The sequence below is a fragment of the Dermacentor albipictus genome, chromosome 3, assembly GCF_038994185.2.
Source record: "Dermacentor albipictus isolate Rhodes 1998 colony chromosome 3, USDA_Dalb.pri_finalv2, whole genome shotgun sequence".
NCBI lineage: Eukaryota > Metazoa > Arthropoda > Arachnida > Ixodida > Ixodidae > Dermacentor > Dermacentor albipictus.
Genome location: NC_091823.1, coordinates 139,968,880 through 139,990,936, shown reverse-complemented (window position 1 = coordinate 139,990,936; position 22,057 = coordinate 139,968,880). Strand labels below are relative to the sequence as shown.

General features: G+C 46.2%; 1 protein-coding gene across 1 annotated transcript; it reads right to left on the bottom strand.

Annotated features, from left to right (window-relative positions):
* Positions 1-6,359: 6,359 nt before the first annotated feature.
* On the bottom strand, positions 6,360-9,364 carry LOC135917719 (U-scoloptoxin(01)-Cw1a-like). Its single transcript, XM_065451286.1, has 3 exons — positions 9,329-9,364; positions 8,286-8,311; positions 6,360-6,746 (listed from the first exon to the last, which is right to left on the bottom strand). The coding sequence occupies exons 1-3, from the start codon at positions 9,354-9,356 to the stop codon at positions 6,360-6,362; spliced, it is 441 nt and encodes a 146-aa protein (XP_065307358.1). The 5' UTR covers positions 9,357-9,364.
* Between the last annotated feature and the right edge of the window lie 12,693 nt (positions 9,365-22,057).

Below are 22,057 nucleotides of genomic sequence, written 5' to 3'. Positions count from 1 at the left end.
TGTCCGTGACTCTGTGATTGGCATGTTTGGCACAACCCGTGCGCAGCACATACATTACCTGAGGAGTGTTCGGCGGTAGCTGCGACGTCAACAGCAGCGTCAGCATCGCTAGGTGCATGCACACAGTTGTAGCATATGCCAAATAATTCTATTGTGCATTTCATGCTGTGAAATTGCAGACAGATTTCCCGTGCTAAGTTGTGGTTGATGTTTATGTAATGCAAAGCATTCATGACTTGTCAAGAAATGTAAAAGTTGTGTATTGAAGCGTTATGTAAGGCCTGCATTTATGCTAAGTGAAACAGTATGTTTAGTGGTGTCATATAAGATTGAAAGCAAGCTAAAAATAAGTGTATTTTCAAAGTGTCTGCCATAATTTGCTTGCTTCTGCTGTCGTCACCTAGATGCCCTGCGTGCCACGCATGTAGCCTGCAGTTGTCATAATTATTTCTACTCGTATCGGTGAGAGTTCTGTGTTCCCTTACGCATTGACGGACATAAGCGCCTATCTCCTCGCTTTCTACTCGTGCAGAGAAGCTCACAAAAGCCAAAATGTTCAGTGTACGTCACACCTTCCGCTCTATTGAACGTGCTGTTACACGTGCACCTTCTAGTTCCTCCACCATTTTGTCTCGGAACGACCGCAAAGTTCCTTTGTAGTGACGAAAATGCCGTCCAACTGGTCATCCGACATGTCAAACGCTGTGGCTACCGTGAAGTGTGTGCACGCATGAGCAGTTGATAAATTTCAACAAGGTGCCCTCAATTGTAAATAGCTGAACTCGGTGAATGGAATATTGCAGAGTGTGTAATTACATTTCCACAGTGCAAGCTAGCACTGCAAATATAGCAGCGCCATGCAAATAAAAGCAACAGAGGAACACTGCACCTTTCTGTATTATTTCACCCTTCAACATACAGACATTTTTTATGGTAACACTTGTTTATGTACACATCACGTGCGACAGTCTCTACATTGAATAAGTGCGAGAATAGTGAGTACTGCAGCACTAAAGACATATGCAACATATCACAGACAAGTTGCAATAAATATTGCATCACATTGTTCTTGCATCTGAAAGATTCACAGGTAACTGCATCATAAAATATTACAGGTAACGGCAGGCATCGTTTAAAGAAAGGTTTGTACGCTGCACAAATATGCAGAAATAGCAACTGGCTTAAACTGCACCAGAAAAAAAAAAAGGTGCAGGTGCTTAAATCGCGCATCAAGAGAATAATATTTATCACTGTGAAACGTGTAGGTACATAACTAGGTGTGAAAGGAACATTCTGTCATGGAGTTCCATACTAGAAAAGAAAGCCATAAAATCTTTCTTTGATATTGAGTAAGAGAAACTGCATAAATATTGCACATGAGGGGTATACGTACAATGAATCAGAACCATGAAAGAACACTGAATGACAACAAAACGTGGTAATGAAAAACAAGAAAAGAAGACATTAAGCCCCGTATGTCACGACAAAAATAAATAGCAACCATGAAAGATCAGTGAATGGCAACAAAACGTGACAATGAAAAACAAGAAAAGAAGACATTAAGCCCCGTATGTCACGACAAAAAAAAAATATCGACCATGAAAGATCACTAAATGGAAACAAAATGTTATAACGACAAACAAGAAAAGAAGACATTCCAGCCCTGAATGCCAAAAAAACATGTATAATATGTACATAAATATGTAGAAAAATACGCATTACAAATGAGATGAAGGCGCATAGGCAAGGAATTTTCATAACTTTTTCTTTTTGCTGTGCATATTCAGAGGTTCCATTCGACATTACATTAAGGCGCGAAACTGCCACCATTTGATGACACAGGATTAAATTGTAGAACATTTGCAGTGTTGCTTCGTGCTTAACTTGACATGACAACAACTAGGCACCTCATAATTGCAATGCCGCAGTCAGACTAATGTACCACTAGGATTGCTGGCACTTGTGCAGGTGAGCGTGACAGTGTGGGCACTCTTATTGCTGAAGTACAACTTCAAGCAAAAAAATCATGCTGCAACGGCTATGCTACTTGTGGTTGCATGAAAGGGTGACTTGAGCAATTATTTCTTGCAAACTAGCAACATCTGGCATTCATATCATCATTACTACAACAGCAAAATTTAAGCTAATAAAAAATGGTGTAAAATTCCTTGCCTATGCTAGTACTTCACTTATTTAAATATGTGGGTCCTGAGAGGAGGGAGGGACTTGGCTGCCACCATGGGCGGTGCAGCCAGCAGCAGCTGCAGGAGACGCTGGTTTGTCTCCTGTGAGCGCCGTTCCACTGCCAGCCACTGCTGATAAACGTCGCGCACGCTGCCAACCACCTCCCTCAGCTGTTGTAGTCCCGCCATGCGGACAGCATGTTACTGCCGCAGGACCTCCATATGGACGGTATGCTGCTGGCGCAGGACGTCCATATGGGCCTCGTGGTGCTGTTAGCGAATAAAATGTGTAATTAGTTTAATTATAGAAGCTCAGTAACAAGGCCTTGGTGTATTGCATTCATCCGCATTTGCAGGCTATTGTCACTGTATATTGAAACACTGAATATATCTTTCTGGCCCATGAAATTTGTGCAGTCCCATTCCATTAAGATGTCTTACATGGTTATACCGGCTTCCCTGAACTTAATGCCACTTCTTTCTATTTGCCACATAATTGCGTAAATATTGACAAATATTATTCCACGCAAATGTGTACAAGATATGATCACCATAGCACTGCATGCATACATTATGCTTGTTTACTGATTAATTTTTGGAGGTCATATGCTCGTCAATTTCATACGCAGAAAAATATACGTCTGTGGCCTTACACATACCCGCTGGTTTTGTTCCAGCATTTGTCGGCGGAAGCGGGCCTCCTCCTGTGCCCTGGCTTCCGCCGACTGACCCTGCCGAACGTATTCGGCAGTAGCCATCTGGACGGCGCCCGAGGTCCTGCTGCCTCGACTGCCAAAGGGGGGGGGGGAGTGCCTGCGACTCTCGTGGGGTAGGCTGGAGGGTCTGCTGGGAGGGTGGCTGCTGGAGGGTAGGCGGTTTCTCTTCATGCAAGACAAAAACAAAACTGCTCATCCACTGTTATCCGACCCACACAGCTTGATTGTCCAAACCAGTCACTTCGAAATGTCATTGTAGCTGCATAGCTACAATTATGATACACAAGGCAGTCGCATAGTTGCAGCAAAAGATGCCACAGAAAGTTGCTGGTTAGAGTAACCTATAAGAAGCACAAGGAATCTCTATTACAACATCATGTCATTTGTAGGCTTGTATTTCTGCTCTATGAATAAAAGCTAATGCTGGACACAAAGGTAGTAACAGTACAGTGGGCTACTTCATAGCAAGGTCATACAGCAACTGCAAACAATGCTACAACAAAAGCTGGATCGTGTAAGGCCACTTAGCCCAGCAACAGCTGCAGGACCCGACACCACAAACGCAGTTGTTGCTGGTGCACTGCGGGAGGGCCCTGCAGTATCCTCCGAATTTGTGTTCTGCAGTCATAGTAATGTTCAGACATCGCGAGCAGTGTGTGCAATGCGCATCATTTACACAAGTTGCTGCTCAGAGTACATAACCTATATTGCAACTTGCAGAAAAAACGAAAAAAAATATGGCTGAAGAGATTTTGCAATATTGTATTACAATGTAATGCTGAAAATTTGTGAGACTACAGCAGCACAAACAACACTTTTTAAACCCAATGTACGCGCCTCGCTATCGGCGAAGAACTGGGGTGGGGGAAACAAGGAGGCCGCCTGTCCTCCCAAGAGTGTCCAGGACGCGGCCGCCCACTCCACCTACTCTGCCGCCTCCAGTGGCCCTGCAAACACAACAACGACAACAACTACCTGAAACGACGTTACTGTCAGCATCATTAGAAAGCTCACCTCTTCTCGCTCGCAGCCCTGGTCGCTTCTTTCTTGGCCTTATGAGCCATTTTGGCCCAGTGGTTCCGTAAACGGCTCGTTGATTTCACCGCTGGGCCCTGTCCGTTTAAGACTGCCGCCACCTCTTCCCATAGCTCGTTCTTTCGAGCAGCAGTCATACGTGGCGAAAACTCTGTAGAAGCTCTCGCCAGGTATGGGTGCTGCTCGATGAACTGCACCAAAATATCGGTTTGTTCTTTCGAAACTCTGGGCCCTTTTGCTGGCGCCATTTTCGACTTTCAAACTTGGGAATTTCAGCCGGCCCGCAACACAGTAAGAAATTTACAGGCAAACATTCTGTCTAAGCTAAGCGCCTGCATAAAGTGCTCACTACGAATTGATTATTTTTTGCCTTTTTATACCACTAATATAAAAAAGGTAAAGTCGCTACTCACATTTACTGTTGTAGCAGCTTTTTTCTCGGAGTGTAACCGTCAGTGCAGAGGTGCCAGGCCCAGGAAGTATTACCGTTGCTGCGATCACATTGACGAGGCTATTGTTCTTTATGCAAAATCGAAGTGAGGCGTGCAGACAGGACACAAGGTAATGAATCCTTACCAACTAGCTCAGCTTTCTGTCGTTCTAAGCTATTGTTCTGTCGTGGCGGTGCTGTATTGAAAGGTGCTGAGTGCCTTGACAGTTCTCGATCCACTATGTTGCAAAGTTTGCCCTCGAGTGTTACGGTTAATTCTTGTTGGCCTTTCGTAAAGAAGAAATTATCACACGTCAGACATGATGCACCAAAAACCACACGACAACGTAAGCACTACACGAGCAATATTTACTCACCTCACTCTGCTGTATCTCACGGCTCCTGCAAGCAGCGCAGATTCTTCTCAGATGCAAGTATACCACTGTGGGCCGCAATTAGTTGCGCTGCGTTACGGACACGCTAGCGGCTGTAAGCTGTTGGGTAAACAGAGGCTGCCATTTTGCGTGCGCTCAACGGCATGGCTTGGATGCATATCCGACCAATATGTGGCTATGGCTTCAAAAATAGGAGTACTTGCGTTTGCATTTGTTTAAGCTGCTGCAGCTTTTACGTTGTAAGGTTACAAAATGGATTTGCTTTGCGCAGCATGGAAGTCCGCTTTTAATAAGTGTTGTTTTACAAGACAAATTTGCTATACAGTCCAGGAAAAAGAGAAGAGAACACGAAAAAAACATCCGGCCAATGAAGGGAGCTTCTGATTGGACTATCCAAAAAACATCGCGCGTACGCAACCACCATTTCCAAAATCGGTGACGTCAGGCGAAAAGGCATTGGCATAAAGAAAGGCATTCCTACGAAACAGCACCCATGTTTGACCTTTTGCTATAAGCGGCTACTGCAAACATAGCCAGACCTTCCTGTTGACCTTGTCAAGGTGAGGTTTAGCATGCCTTCGCATTCGTCGAGCAGGCCGGACGTCATCAGCACGCAGTGTCCTGCGAACGCATTTCTTAGATTTCTTAGAAGGCATCGGAAGGAGGAACAACATGGTTTTCACAACTTGCTTTGGCAATACTTGATTTACAAACTCACGCTTTCATTCGGTGTATATACCGCATGCAAAATAGTCAAGCGCCATTTGCAGGTATTAGGCGAATGATAGGCGCGATAGAAAAAGGAAACGATTAAAAGGAAGTGACGTCAGCCGAATGAACGGCTGCGCTTACGCTAGCGAAAATGTAAGGGGAAAGGAGAAGAAATGGCCGAGGGTGAACGTTGACAAAAGATGATCGCCTGAACAGCCATCTTTACCTGTCGGTCCGTTTTACGCTGCAACAAGGTGACCAGTCTTCAGAGAGCTCTAGGGGGAGATCAAATTCCTAACTTCTTGCCTCTGATATGTTTAGCACCGTCGTCTTAAGTATCTAAAAAAAGCTAAAATTTTAGTACGCTACTGAGAAATGCACACGTAGACAGAGGTCTTCCGATGGCGACGACCGAACGTACGTAGTGCCGCAAATTTGTGCGTCTTGGGTTTTCTAGCCGTTTGTTTGTCATAGGGTTTTTGCAAGTGCAGGCAAGAATGCCCTGAGAATTGAACTTAGGCATCCTTTCTGGTTTGATTATTTTTGACGCCTTTTCATCTAGGGCCTCCTCAGTCGATATATACGGCCTAACTTACCTCATTTCAAGCGTTCTAACATTTCGTGCATTATGAAAAGCCATTGAATGCATACAACTATTTAGGCGATGTTCATGTTCGTTCATTGTTCACCGACATCGATGAACCGGTCACTATCGTAGCGGTTAGATTTACTAAACGAAGAGCTGGACGACTACCTTCGTGTTGGTTTACACTTCTAATGAACAAGAAAGATTAATCCAAAGAAGTGATACGGGTAGATGTTATTTAATATGTTCTTTGTACACGCACTCACATCCCTTCGTCACGCATTCCTTAGGCCAAGCCATTGTTTAGGCCTTGGCAGCAGCGTGAGCCGGGTAAAATTCGGCGGCCTTCTGAGCGTCATCGTCTCCGAGGATGGGGGTGTCCTTGTCCTGAAAGAGGCGCTGGTTGAGGTAGTAGAAGTCCTTGGCGCTGTTGCACGGGATGGCCTCGTCGAGGAAGGCGCAGGTGAAGGAGGCCTGGTTGAAGACGGTCTGGTTGCCGCAGGCGAAGGCGTGGTGCTCGAACTCGACGGTGCCGTTCTCCTTGGTCACGCCGCGGCACACGTGGAACACCTGGCAGTTGGTCTCCAGGTCGGCGTAGTAGCCGTCACGCGTGCACTGGAAGGACGACTGCAGGGCGCGGCCCAGCAACAGCTCGCTGCCGTCGGGAAGCGGGGCCGCCTGGCGGCGAGCCTGCGTTCCGCAGGGAAGCACAACGTATTTACATCCTACTTTGGTTGCAGGTGACGTCCATTTCTTCACGTTGACGCCGCCCATACCGTTTGACTTGAATTGGCGTGATTGCCTGCAACCTAAATTTAACGATGCATGCTTCCATTTTTCTTTCGTACCTGTTTGAACTTTTCTTTTATCCAGTTATTCATGCAGCAATTCAGACTCGCGTTCCATGTTGCTGTTTAGAGGCAAAGGCGGCTAGGGATCTATATTTTTAGAATCCAACGCGATCATGATTTTTCATTCAGGGCTTCAATAAGGGCACTCTAAAATTGAAATCAAGGTTGCAATGGTTACTCTGTAAGTTGTAATTCGAGAGATGCCGTACGGAGTCAGTGGGCTACAATGTACAGAACATGGAGAAACGTGAGTAGCGAAAAGAATCGACTGAGCTCTTTCATCTGACAGGAGCAACGTCACTTCTTGCGTGCACTGCGAAGTGCCACAAATGTGCGCGTTGCCCGCGATCGCCGAGCTCCTGACTCAAGCATGGTACGCCTCAACACAGTGGCCTGCGCAAAAGCGTTGTTAAATGTGGCAAAATTTAGATTTTGAAGTCAGGGGTTTTACGAAAAAGCGTCTGGTCGGGAGGAGGCATGATAGGTAGTTGAAAACGGGACAAGGACCAAAATATGAAAAAAAAAGTATTGAGAGACGTTTCGGCTCCCGCATGAGAGCAGAAAGATATCTTATGTTACATTTTATGGTAGGCATCCCATTTTAAAGACTTCCCATTTGAAAGAGCATTTGCGCACGTCTCCTTTTCACGTTCAATTTCTGTCCGGTTAGGATTCCCGAAATATTAGCGAATACGGCTGCGCAGTGGCAAACAGCACTTTCGAAGAAAGATGTTCGGGAATTCGGCACCTCAGCCTCAGTGCTCGCAATGTAGCTTCCATTATTATTAATGGATAATGCATGCATTTTACGACAAACAGAACTACGTAGATAAGAGAAACGTTGCTCTTGAACCGCTTTCACCTCTGTGCTACTGAGCGACACAGAGATGGGCGGAGGAGAAGGCGGCGTTTTTGTAGGGCTGTAGTTGGCCTTAAAATTTTGCGACGGTTCTTTTATTGCAAATGCAGTTTCCTGCATGTTTCCTGCAAGGAATTCTCGTCGGCTTGTGTCAATACGGCAATGGTGTTGAACTGCCAAGCTGGCCAGAATAACAGGTTCCATTTGGGCCTAATGTACTGCAGCGCTAGTTTATCTCCAAAGTTCGCTTTCATCTTTTATGCATGCAAAAGAATGTTAGTTGTTTCCTTGATAAGTGATGAACAGTAAATGAATGCAGCAATAAAGTGCAAACATTTTCAAACAATAAGATTCTGCCCTTAAGAATTTTCCCGATGTGTGTCAACAAAATTTAGATCTTGTGGTTCTGATTTGCCTATGTACATAGCCTATTGATATCAGCGACGTGGAATCATAGCGGCGTTGCGTAAAACACACTCGCATCTTCAAATACCAGACACGAATATGAACAGTACATACCCGTGGAACAGCAGCGACCAGAGCGGCTGGAAAGATAATGAGTTAGAATTTAGTCATTGTATTACACAGGAACCACACAAAAAAAGTGATAAATAGCTGGAATTCATCGGCATGCACATTACGAAATGCATTCTCCACTGGTTCATTGTACACTCTAGACAGTTATATTGTATACTACATACTGATATATAATTATTGCGGTCAAATCGATTTATTGCACAATATTTCAGTGACAACTCACTCCAGTAAACAATGAATCAGTAAAACAACCTTCACCTAGCTAAGTGAAACCTGAATTGAAGTATTGTAAAAGCTTTCGCTGTCTTGGCACGGACTCTGCGTCAAGGAAATTTGCTCGTCTGTAAGCGGCGCGTACATGGCCGGCCAGCGTGAGTCTTGCTGTATTCTCAACGCTGTTGACACACGCTGTAGTCAGCGATAGGCCACGAGAGACGATTAATGACGTTGTCGTCTCGCTTCTTTTCGACTGCGTATTCTCGCTTGACGTAGGGTGACCACTAATAATAGCTAGCAGTGAAGGCCAAATGAATAGTCAGAAGCCCGAGCAGTGACCACCGGATGCATGGCCAAATTTCTCTGGAACCAGAGCCCGCAGTAGAACAGTAGAACCACACACCTAAGCGCACTGGTATCCCGTGGTAGACAAGTATCCTGGTAGACAAGTAGATCTAGGGCTATATCAAATACTGGCGGGCAGGTAGTGCATGGTCGCCTATGCTCGCAGTGCGCAGTTATGTCATGCCTAAATTCAGATTGCAGCAACGGGTCTTCCAGTCAGCTGAAGACTTGTTCGGTGCCAAGCAGAACATTTCAGCTGTCAGAACGCTATCGACTTATGCTGCTCATGCTGGGCAGTGTGCTGCGCCTCGATTGCGCTCAAGCTTGCCGTAGCATATAATTGTTATTTGCCCGTCTTCGGAGATGTATTCGTCTCAAGAAACCAAGACTCGCGATCAGCTTGCCTATGTTATTGTTTTTATACCTTCCTAACGCTGCATGCTAAAGAGTATGATGAAACTTACCCAGAAGGAGGACAGCGGCAGCCTTCATGATGCTGGTCCGCGGCGACATGAAAAAAAAAGTACAAGCACACCATTGATCAGGAATACTCACTCTCGCTTCCTCCATACACTTTTAGCAAGTGACCAAGAGCACTGGTAATAACATAAGCTAGGATTTAAAAAAAATCGCTGGCTCGAGAGCATGAAAACAAGCGCATATGCTGGAAAATACTAGTGGGGCGAGGTTTTCCGGTATACCGCTTGGAAACCTTACTGTGATGATGCGGAGTTAGGTATGCATTGATCGAGGCAACATGCGAAGGAACTGTGGACACTCCCAGTTTCTTGAGTAAAAAGAACGTTCCCAAAAATATATGCAGGCGGAAAAGAAATCACACCTTTGCGTTCAGTGCTGTGGTTGTGCCGTAGTACGGCTCACTAACAGTTAAAGAGAGAAGGCGACGCTTGAAATTCGTAGGATATGCCATCAGTAGTGCCACAGGTATTTGATCAGCTGGTGAATTCAGTCAGCGGCGCGGGACCATATGATTGAATGAAGCTAGAATCGAATGAGGCGACCGACGTTTGTGCTACCACTGAGCCATATCTACGAGCCAAAAAACCCTCGGCAGCTGCGTTTTTCTATTTGGTTACGTTGTCAGGGCTGCTCTTTTTAATGTTCTTTCTCGTTTCCTGCTTTCTTTTTGCTGTTCTACATTTCCTCGTACGATACCAGGCTCCTGCTTTTGCCTTGGACGCGAAACATGCGGGCTATATGATAAAAATGAAGATGGTCGTATGCAAAATAATTCTTACAAGATGTTCAGCCTATGTTGCCTAGAAAAGGCTTGACCTATGTTTAAATAAGCAAATTGCAAGGGCAGCTTCATTCTTTACTTTTTGTGGCTTAGCAATGGAATTTGCTGCTCTTGAAATAGAAGTATCCGGCATTTGGAGAAGCATAGTCGACAAAAAATCAAGGCCAGGTTCCTGGTCTATATATCGGCGCTTAATGCTATTTCATGCATTGTTCTTATCGCAGAATTCATTTATGCTTCCACGGGCCCACAATACCTAAATTATGCAAGAATTCCGACAACACGTGCTGGCGACTTCAGAATGCATTTTCCGAAATTTTGCTTCGGACTGCGTGGTTAGCGATTTGGGGAAACCGACCTTCATGTCCGTTTGGCATTCGTTGCCTCCGTAGGCACCGGTTGCTCGTTTCTAGTATTTCTGCGTATAGTATCCGTTATAACATAGTCTGATGTGGCTTTGGAAAAGAATCCTCCATTCTTTTTATAGTTTTGAGGTTTAGAGATATCTTACTAAAGATAAATGCAGTTGTGTTTTACAAAATTTTGGGCTGGAACCTAATAGAGTTTTGTCTTCTGTCGATTAGATGATCTAAAAATTGGCAGTCAGAAATTCAACCCCTGTTTTCCCATCAAGCTGTCACCTTTCAATCGCACATGGACTTTTGCTTCATGCGTAGCGATAATAAAGGTGAACTAAGGATTGCGACTCAGCATATTGAAGGTAACCGGACTATTTCAGTGTGGTTTAACAACATGTAAACCGGTGCCCGCTTCACTGCCCAAGTCACAAATAGCTTACAAGAAGAACGGTACTTTTAACATTCAGTTTTGCATCACGAAGCATCTCGTTGTCAGGGGTCGGGGAACACTTCCAGTCGAAGCTCGCGTGCCAAAATTTTGATCCCGACCACGTGAAGTTGGAAATAAAAGATCAAGAACAGCGGCCTCGTGGACACGTTCTATTTTACTTCACTGACCGGTACGGAAATATAGTGGGGTACTCTAGGCACCCCAATAACTTACGTCGCTTTACGAGGGTCCGCGAGAAGCTGCACTAAATACCCCGTCCTCCCTTCCCAAATAGACAATTATAGTATAAAAGATTGAGGGCCACCACAAACCGAACAAATCCACCACTACCAGGTGCCACAGTGGTGTTCGAAGTTTACAACGACGAACGACAATTGTATTCCAAGACGACGTCCCCAGAACAGCGCGCGCACTTTCGCACCTCTTTCAAGCTGGGTTCAGCGGGCACAGGCTGCTGTTAAAATCCCACTTCAGCGGACGACTCACCTGGTGATCGCGTTTCCGAAAGAACTCGCCAACGGAGTCCTAAGTGTGCAGTTGCTACTTATACCTGTCAGTTCACCCTCTCCTAGACTGCACTCTTTCTTTTTTTAACATCCAGTCTATGGTATCATTTTGAAGCCGTTAACCTCGTCCAGACTGTCCACCTTCCTTTCGCGGCATCATCTTGCACTGCACGATATGCGAGAATCCGTGTGCCACACATACCAACTGACCGATTAAGGAAAATCGAGGGTCATACGAAAGGCTGCAAGTGAAAGGAGCTGAGAGGACAAATTCATGGTCGAAAGAAAGCGATTGCGAAAGCAGCCTCACAAATATAAAGAAAAACTCTCAAGTAGCATCTCATAGTTGCCGACACGCTCTTCGGCAATTATACCGCGGCGTGCCGCATTACTTCGCGTGGTGCTACATTAATACATGTATCGAGACGTGTACAGCGCACCGGCCAAGTGTGGTCGCAACAAATCGTATCTTCTTTTCTGTTTTGTTTTTTTCTGACGTAAGCGATAATCCCGTTTCAGGAGGAACAAGTTGTCTGCTTGCAGTTGCGTGTGGTGCTTTAGTGTTGACACTCGAGGAGCAGTGTAGGCAAGTAGGCGCTTTGTAGAAACTGCTGCTTCGTGAAGCGACAGAACGAGGCGTTGCGTTAGATTTATCTGATCAGCTACTGTTCTCTTCAATTCATTTGAGAGCACAAGTGGCGCGTGTTCGCAAATCTTTATTTGTAATGGTTACGCAAAGCCTTGTCTGCAGCGTCCTTTGTAAGCTTACGGATTGGGACGATTACATTGTTAAGTGCTCCGCTGCAGATTCAGGTGCAGAAACAAGGTGTACTGTTACGGACATGGAAATCTGAAACCTTCAGCTAGAGAAAGACTACAGATCCAGCGCTGACTTTTTTTATCTATGGGACGCGAAGTTCTTATGAAGCGGTTGTAATAAAATGCTATAAATGGGCCCATTTCGTTTTTTTGTTTTTTGTCGTAAAGAAACTGGCGCCAGCATGTGCTCTCGCTCACCCGGACTGTGCAAAGCGACAAACATTATATTGCCTTGTATTAGCTCGCATATTCTTGTTTATTTCAAATGTGCAGGCCGCTTCTGGGCCCATCGCCCCTTTGTTGGTATGTGCCATTGTGTGACAATCATCACTAACATCGCCAGCAGGCGGATGCTCTTCATGCCCGATCCCTGTTGCGGGTGCCTTCTACAGAATGGGAATGATGATCATCATGAACATGCGGCGATGATCTCAAAGAGCTCGATGGTGGCGCGATATGTACCACCCGCTTCCAGGTCCTTCCCCCGCCGTGGTTATGCGGCATACTATGGAAATAATTATCATATTCAACACGCCGACACGCTTCTTGGCCGATGCCTCATTGCGGGTACATATCGTGGTATGAAAATGATAACGATCAAGACGCGGTGATCTTTTCAAGGAGGTAGGTGGCGTTGTCAAGATATGCACAATGCATTTCTTGGAAAATCTCCGCCAAACAGATCGTCAAGTCATTTCAATGCTGCGTTCCCTCATAGATGCCATTCGAGTGATTCTGTCGAACCTTGGAACCACGTCTGCTGAAAATGCACAGAAAGTACTGGACGCCTTAAGCCCAGTGCTTAAGTCTCTCGAATAGAGACATGGTCAACCATTGCCCATCCTTTCGAGAAGAAGTCAAGGAAGCGTCAATCATCCAGTGAAACGAAAGAGGACTAAAGTCACGCCTTTCAGACTTTCGTCAGTGTATATATACTAATTTGTTCCCAATTATTGTAATATGTGGGCCTAACGTGTCAAAACCAATCTGTTTATCGGGATGCAAAGCTGTTAAATCCGCAACAACTGAGGCATGCAGGAAAGTCGTTGTTTTTATTCGTCGAGAACTGACCTATGTTCGCCAGCCGATTCAGCCTCATGATAACAATCAATATGTTTGCCTAACAATGAAAAAGGGCAAACTCATCTTTACACTTGTAGGCGTTCATATATCGCCTTCAAGTAATTTTCATCCCAAAAGATTAACGAACATATTGTCGCTGTGCCCTGCTCCATATGTCATCATTAGTGATCTTTATGCGCACCATATGGCATGGAGAAGCACAAGGACAAATACAAGAGGGCAAAGACTTGCAAACTTCACCTGCAGCCATGGCCTTTCACTTCTTAATGACGGCAACCCAACGTTTACACGGGGCGTGAATTATGGCAGCCGTCTTGACCTAGCTTTCGCCTCCAGCAGTTTCACAAGATGCGTTAAATGGTTTTCGGATATTGAGACACACGGGAGTGATCATATTCCCACGTACCTTGTCATCAAATGGATGTCCAGGTCCTTCCCACGGAAAACCATTCGATTAATTGACTGGACTAATTTTGCTTCCACCATAGAAGATGCTTGTCAAGAGCGCTTGTCCTCTGGATTAGAGGAAACAATCAAGTATGCAATGCGAGACGACACGCGCATGGTCACGGAATTGGATATAGAGTTGGAGCGACTTCTTGCACTCCGTCGTCGAGCGGAGCGGCGTTACCGGCTTACAAAATCCATCGAAGACCTTAGGACAGCCAGACGACTACAAAAGAAAATTCAGCATCGCATGGATAGATTGGCATTTCGACGTTGGACAACGTTTTGCCAGACACTAGACCCCGAAAGCCACTTTCCCACATCTGGAGAACCATACGTGGTCTACGTTCTCTCCCTGAACAACGCTTCTCTTTCAAAGCGCTGGCGCTCTTCCAGGGGCGACCAGAGGCGGATGTTGCAGAAGACTTTTGTGCAAGGATCGCTGGCCAAGCAACTGGTCCAGTCTTTCCAGCCCCCATTCACATCCCTGTTTCTCATGACTGCCGCATGGATCTTCCTTTCATAATGGAGGAACTAGAAGCGGCTCTTGCTCTATGCAGGCGTTCTTTATCCCCTGGACTGGTGTTGCGACTTTGAAGTGGTCCCGTAGCGCTCGTCATTCGTTTCGTGACACAGCTTTGCCAGCTGTCTAGTCGGTAGCGAAGACTCCGAGTCAGGCGTCAGTGAGAATACCAAAAGGGACTTTATACACTATATACATGCCATTATACAGGACAAGATCGGATAGGCACGGGAGCTGAGAGCTAACAACAAACGCGACTGTTCCCGCACGGCGACGTCCGGCGAGACTCCAACGCGTAACACATCTAACTCCACTCAAGAGCGGCACTCGCCTCACGGTGGTTTGGTGGACCCTGTTCTCCATGCGCCGGCGTTGGGGATCATAAAGCCCCGAGAAACGATGATCACTCAAACGGTCCAATACAAAACCTGCACTCGACGGTCGTCCGAGAGGCCCAACCAGCGACCGCGCTGGCCACCTGCTTCAAGTTTGCCGCGCGCGGGGACCTCCAGGGGAAAAGAAATAAGGCGCCGGGATGTCAAGCACTTTGTTGCACGTGTGGGCATGTCGCTCGCCGATGCTCCTCCACAGGACGCCGCTGCCGGGCGCCGCAGCATCTTGACTTGTCAAGGGAGCGTTAGGGCGCTGTGCCTTTCGGCGCAGCCCCGGGTTTGTCCAAAGGGCGTTCGCAGGATAAATTCTGCGTCTTGTAGATTCGGAATCCGGGCTGGTTGTACGGGCACTACACCAGATGGAATATCCTACCATGCCTTGAACAACCTGAGTGATGGCTCACGGAGAGAACTGTTACATCTGTACATCTATACAACGTATCTTGGCAAGATTGCATGGTACCCGAAGAATGGAAGACAAGCGGCTTGGACCCTCTCCTGAAGCAAGGCAAATCCCCACTTGAACTCACCTCATGCCGCCCAATAGCGCTGGCCAGCTGTGTGGGAAAGCTAAGGGAAGATAATGGATAATGAAAGATAATGATCCTTGCTAGCTTGAAGTGGTACCAGGAACACTACAAGATGTTACCAAATTGCATGGCTGGTTTTCGTCGAGATCGATCATCACTAGACAGTGTTGCTGATCTCGCTACGTATGTCGAGCATCAAAAGTCACGGAAAAGATTATCTGCAGTTTTTGTTCTTGCATGTCAAGGGGGTATACGACAACGTATCCTCGATGCTCTTGAGATGGTTGGCTTGGGTGGTCGAGTTTTCCAATGGATTTCTCATTACCTTTTTATGAGATCTTTCTTTGTGCGTACCGGCGATGGTAAAACCGCACGACACTTCACCTTCCGAGGTGTTCCTCAAGGCAATGTATTAAGCCCTACCTTATTTAACCTCACACTCGTTGGTTTCGACATCATCTGCCAGCAGCGATCAAGATATCAATGTACGCAGACGACATATGTATATGGACTTCAGATATGACACGTCTGAAGTCCATATGGGAAAAAGCTGCTACTCTGACAGCTATATACCTCTGCAACCAAGGTATTGAAATCTCGTCAGAAAAATGGGCACTGATGGCATTCACTCGCAGACCAATGACACCCTACGCCATCTCAATAAATGGCCAGATAATTTCTTATGAGAAGGCTCACATATTTCTCGGCATAATCATTGATAGAGATCTCAGATGGAGCCCGCACGTGACCTACTTTAAACAGCGTCTGACAGCACTCACCCAGCTTTTCAAGTTTCTAGGCGGAAAGACTTGGGGAATATCAGTGCATGCAATGCTGGAATGGTACAGGGCCCTTTTTCTGGGTTTCTTGAGGTACAGTTTGCCCGCACTGACCAACACTTGCCAGACAAATCTTCGTGCTCTACAGGCTATTCAAGCTCGGGCTCTCAGGGTTTGTCTTGGTTTGCCAAAATGCAGATCGACAGTAGCGACTATTGCGATCGCCCGGGACCAACCCATTCAAACACACATTGCGGTGGAGGTGTTGAGAGTGCACATTAGGCACGTTGTCCGTGCCCGTTCCCACCATCAGGCAACACTACCGTCAGAAAGGCCGCAGGCATCATTTTGTGCTACGATATCTACTACGGTGAAGCCTGATGGAACTGTCTTCCATCAGGCTTCACCCCCGAACCTAAGCCTTCGATTCCTCCATAGTGTTTGGGTCGAGCTGCAGTGCAGCTCACCGTACCAGGAATCAGGAAAGAATCTGAGCTGTCATTACCTGCTATTAAACAACTAAGTCTGCTCCTTTTGCATGAGAGGTACGCCGACCACGTACATATTTATACCGATGGATCGGCAACTCTCCAGTGCTCCTCTGCAGCCGTGGTTTTTCCAGTGAAAGCCATCACAATCAGTTTCAAGACAAGTCACTCAAGGACACCGATGGTTGCTGAACGTGCAGCTCTTGCCGCTGCACTTCGTCTAGTCAGCCAAGAACAACCTCGAAGATGGTCAATATTCAGTGACTCGAAGGCAGCACTGCAGTCTTTGCTATCAGCTCTGCGGCGTGGACCACACGAACAACTTGTGTTCGAAATGAGAGAATTAATCCATATCTTGACTGAGAAAGCATACCAGGTGACGTTTCAGGGGCTTCCAAGTCACTGCGGTGTCACAGGGAACGAACACGCCGATAACGCTGCTCGGTCGGCTCTTCAAGGCGACGAAGAGAAGCCGATACCATTATGAAGGACAGAAGCCGCTAGAAAACTTCGAATGCTTAGCTGTGATATCACGTTCTCTTTGTGGAACGCAGGAAATTTTTACAACAACCGGCTGCACAACCTAGACTCTTCTCTACGCCTTTACATTCCAGCTAGACTCTGCCTCCGCGAAGTTACCCTGCTTTGTCGAATATGGCTAGGGGTGGCGTTCACCAAGTCTTTTGCTTTCTGAATCGGATGGGCCGACGAGGGCTCGTGTGGCGACATTGGTAACGAGGAGACTCTTCAGCCCCTTATTTGTAACTGCCTTCGCTATAATTTACAGAGACGATTGCTAGCAACCGCGATAGCGCACTTTGACTGAAGACCTCACACTGAGAAACTTATTTTAAGATGCCGTCATCACAAGTCATCGCAGCAGAGGGCGACGAAGGCACTGTTGCAATTTTTAAGGGCAACAGAATTGGACAAGCGGCTGTAGCCTGAACAGATGTTGATAGTGCTGCAAGTGTTACTGTGCTGTGCGGTGACAGTGACCAATTGTGATTGTGTGTCTATGCTCCTTTCTTTCTTTATGTCTACTTTGTTATCACTTTACCCCCTTCCCTCTTTCCCCAGCGTAGGGTAGCAAACTGGACCTTCCCCTTTGGTTAACCTCCCTGCCTTTCCCCTTTCCCCCCTCTCTCTCTCTTGGCCAACTTCCTGCTTCGGGCATGTGCGCTTGTACCACCCGCTTCTTAAGTAGGTGCCATTCTATCAATATCATCATCATCATTACCAAGACGTATGTCCGCGTCTTGGCCGATATTTCGCTGTGGGTATATGTCATATTAGGAAATCATTACCTTTATCAACCCAAGGCTACGAACTAAATGAGCTAGTTCGTGGTATGATGTCTTCCGCCCTGTTGTTGGTCAATTGCTCGCTGTAGGTTTAAACCATAATGTATACCTTTGTAGAACCATGGACCATGAAAATGTAGAACCATCAAACATATAAGTGGCAGGCGCCATCAAATAATTGTGATACACTGTCATCATTCTCACGCATTTCAAGCCTAGTAGGCTTGAAATCACTATGCCTACGCTAGCCTTCCTACATGAGGCCGATGGTGCTGCTCAACACAGCGATCACTGCGGTTGGTGAACCAGCATGATACACATATAAGCTCTGTGCATCGGCATTGTCTTTTTGCCCTGTAAAGCCATAATATATGAGAGCGATTGCATAATAAGAAAGCGATGGCTATTTTTGAGGGCAAAATTTCTGTAATACATTTTAGTGCGTCGTAGAGAATGAAACGAATACAACCGGAAAAAAAATTCGGTTATCATCCTTTTTCTCGAAAAATAAAGAAAAAAAACGGGCTAACGCCACAGTACGAGCTCGCATAGTCACGCCGGAGAGCGTTTATAGATCTATAAACATTGATGCCGCATGCTTGGAACATATGCTGTATAGAACAAAGTTATATGTACTCCGTAGCACCTACCACTGCTTAGGATGCTCGCACAGTGCGTAAACGGTCGCTTTGCTGGACAAGTATAGCTCCCACTGCAAGGTAGGCTGTTATTACTGTAACCAAACTACTTTATTCAGGGGTGGAAACCTCCTGCGCAGAACCAAGTAGTCACGCAATGCAATCTGCAGCTAACACTTTGAGCGCTTGTCAAGGTATGACAGCACAGCTCAGGATTATCATTGCAGAACATTTCCCACGCTGTTACGATCATCGCGTATGTTTCATTGCTCCTAAACCGCAGCATAATACTAGAGGATAATACGGAAATTAGGTCACGTTAGTAAATGAAACTATGTGAAATGCACGATTGATCTCCGAAGCTGATTGTAGGCTCAAACTTGCGCGCTGCATGCTCCGTCCGCCTCAACGCCAGCAGAAAGTCCGGTCATACCGGCTTAATCCATTTCAGTACGTATCACAAAACCGTTTTCAACGTAGAAGACGCCACGTAATATTAATCAGACCGCACGAGCGCGCAAACAAATGCCAGAAACTACCGGCGAGCGTATATCTGCCATGAAAGACGGAGCGCTCGCCTGAGCCAGCATTCCGACAGCCCGTAGATGGCGCCACTGCGTAGCAATATGGCTGCGCCCATGAAAAAACGGGGTTGGACATTATCATCGCAATCAACACGTGAACACTCTACTTGGTTGATACCCTGTTGTGGGCATGTGTTACATAGTGAAAAATTACAATAACTATCCACACGAGCTAGTTGGTGGTATGATATTGCCTACTCCTTCGCCAATGCCCCGCTGTGGGCAGGTGCCCATGGTATGGTAAATGATCATGATGACACTTGGCGACAATCTTATAGAGCCAGTTGGTGTCGGCCTTGGAAACGCATTCGTGTGGTTGTGGCCTGCAGTGCTTCCTTTTGCCTCCCTCTTTCCTCTCTTTCACGGATTGCATCATCCTTCTAGTCTATGCAGATTATGGCTGCTAAATGACTTGAAAGTTGCCTCCATTGGAGCACATCCTCCGTACCGTTAGTGTACATGCGTGACACTTGAGGATTTACGGTAAAACTAAGCGAGAGAAGCAAAAGCAACGTGAGAATCGTGATGGTCACGTTGTTTTAACATTGGCAGTGCTTGCACAGGTGGCTAAAGTTGCGCTTTGAGTGCGAATACAGCGCTAGAGGCTGAGATTCTGCTCTGACGTGGTGTGGAGCGGAGTGGTCTCCGCGAGCGTGTTCAGTTCAAATTCTGCTTGTGAACAATGAACAATATTGAGACTTGAAATGCCCTCCTAATAAGAGGCAATGAGCATTATCTAGGGCGGCTTGAAAACAGTCAGGACTGAGCGTCAACGCACTTATTACCGAACACATATCAGCGCATAAACATTCGTTACCAACGTAGAAGTCTGTTTAAATCATGTTCACATTTGGTCGTTCTCGCTTTAGCTAAAATTTGTTGTCATGTTCACCACAAGCCACTTTCGTGAGCCGGTAGCAACAGAGGACCACTCAATTAAAAATTCGTTATTATTCTGCTGATAGATGAGATAGATTTTTTGTCTTCGTGCGTGGCTCTGCGCAAAAAAAAAAACGAAGCAAAAACCCATCTGCCTTCTCAGACAGAACCTTGCGTGGGCCGGAGGTGTTGCGAATCTCGTTGCTTTTGTTACTACAGGTTGCTAATTCTTGCAGTTTCACAGAAAAAAAAAAGTTCACTTTTCTTAAGTGCGCTGGCAGTAGTTTCTTTCGGAGTGTTTTGTATGACATAAGCTTGCTGTAGGAGTGTGAAAATGCTGGTTTGTTAAGCAAGCAATGTCGCCATACTGTCGCATTATTTTGCTTTCGTAAGTTGAACTGAATTAGAACGATTTGTGCATGCAAAATGGCCTAAACATATAAATTGCGTTTAGGTGCGCTCAGTTGCATAAGTTATGGGACCATTACCTCAAGGTAATGCGACAAATATACAGTTGCAATACTCAGGTTTATCTTCTATATTGCGCGAATTTTGATTATTTGTTTGTGCATACCTTTTTCTTTATTTTCAGGCTGACTACTTGTCTTGTTCCACGAGCAAAAGGTTTAATTCTTAGAGATGCTCTGCAAAATGCGATATTATGGACGTACGTGCGTCTTCATGAGAAATTTTTAGCCCGAACTAAACGCGACGACTCGACGCAAATAAATATCTCATGGTCGGAAGCCGTAACTGGAAAAAGAAAGGTATACCCAAAGCTCACAACGGAAATTATCGTAAGTGTGCGAAGCTCGTGCTCGTCGGTAAGACTAGCCTACTGCCGTTTGTTGCGCGTCATTTTTACCTAGCGGCTTGGACGCCGGGCTCATGCATTCTCTACGGGCACGTCACTTTTATCTCCGCACAAATGACCTCTACACGTAGTATGGCCACAGTGTGCGCCTATCCCGCGACACCACTGACGCACGCGTAGCACCGTCATCTACTGCCATCGAGACTGTGGTCACAGCGCGATTTCGACGATGAGAGGGCAGGAGCCCCCGCCTATAGGTGACCCTGGGACCTTGAATTGCCGCTAAATGTACTTTGGAGCGCCAGGAACACTTACAGCATGCCTTCGCACCCGTATCTGACTCCTAGGTAATACGCTTCTCACCTGTTGCCCGGTTTCCGCTATAATGAGAAAATTAAGAAGGCCGCGTTGGAACGTGAAACTTGCTTTGCACTGTTCCTGACGTATAACTTCTATGAGGGCGAGTCAGAAAGTTCTTGACCCTATTTTGTTGAGCCAAACTATGGCTGTAAATGGGAAGTCAACATATCCATTCCCAGAGACGTGCCCTTCTGGGACAGTCCCTGCCTTATCTGCCGTTAGCTCCGTGGCACGGTGCAGCTGTTCGTTGTTGAAGATGGTGGTTGCGCTTCCCACGTCCATGGCCTACGAACAACCAAGTGTGATTCGCTTTGTATGGAGCAAGGGACGAACGCCCATCGAAACGCACGGGGAAATGCAGCTCACGTATGGGGAAAGGTGTCTCGCTTTGAGAAGTCTGAGGTGGTGGTGTTGTGAGTTTGCAAAAGGGCCGATGAAGCCAAGCCAGCAGTACGACGGTGGTTCTACAGCCAGCCGGATGAATTGTACCGCGGGGGCATCTCACATTTAGTGCTGCGATGGGACAGATGTCTGAACCGGTGTGGGGACTAAGTGACAAAATAGTGTAAGGCACGTAGAATAGTACGTTAAACTCGTAATTCCCTGTATGTACCTTATTTCGGGTAATAAAAAAATAGGGGCAAGTCTTTCTGATTCGCCTTCGTACATTAGGCAACCTTTAGTGAGTCAGGGCACGCAAAGTAGTCTTTTTGAGTACCACTTTAGCTCTTGGTAGAAAAGCGAGTAGTATAAATGGTCCAAATTTTTGTTCGGCTCATGTGGTCACGCCGACTCATGGAAGCATAGTCGTTTCTGCAGTGATGATCTGTTTCTGCAATGACGATCAGGGCAAGCCGGGTACTATAGAGATAACAATGTTGTTATGCAAAATGTAGCGGAAAGAGAAGTTAGACCGGACTACTATGAGCGCCTGTTTTACAAGGAAGAACGGGTAATGTGTACAACACAAAACGTT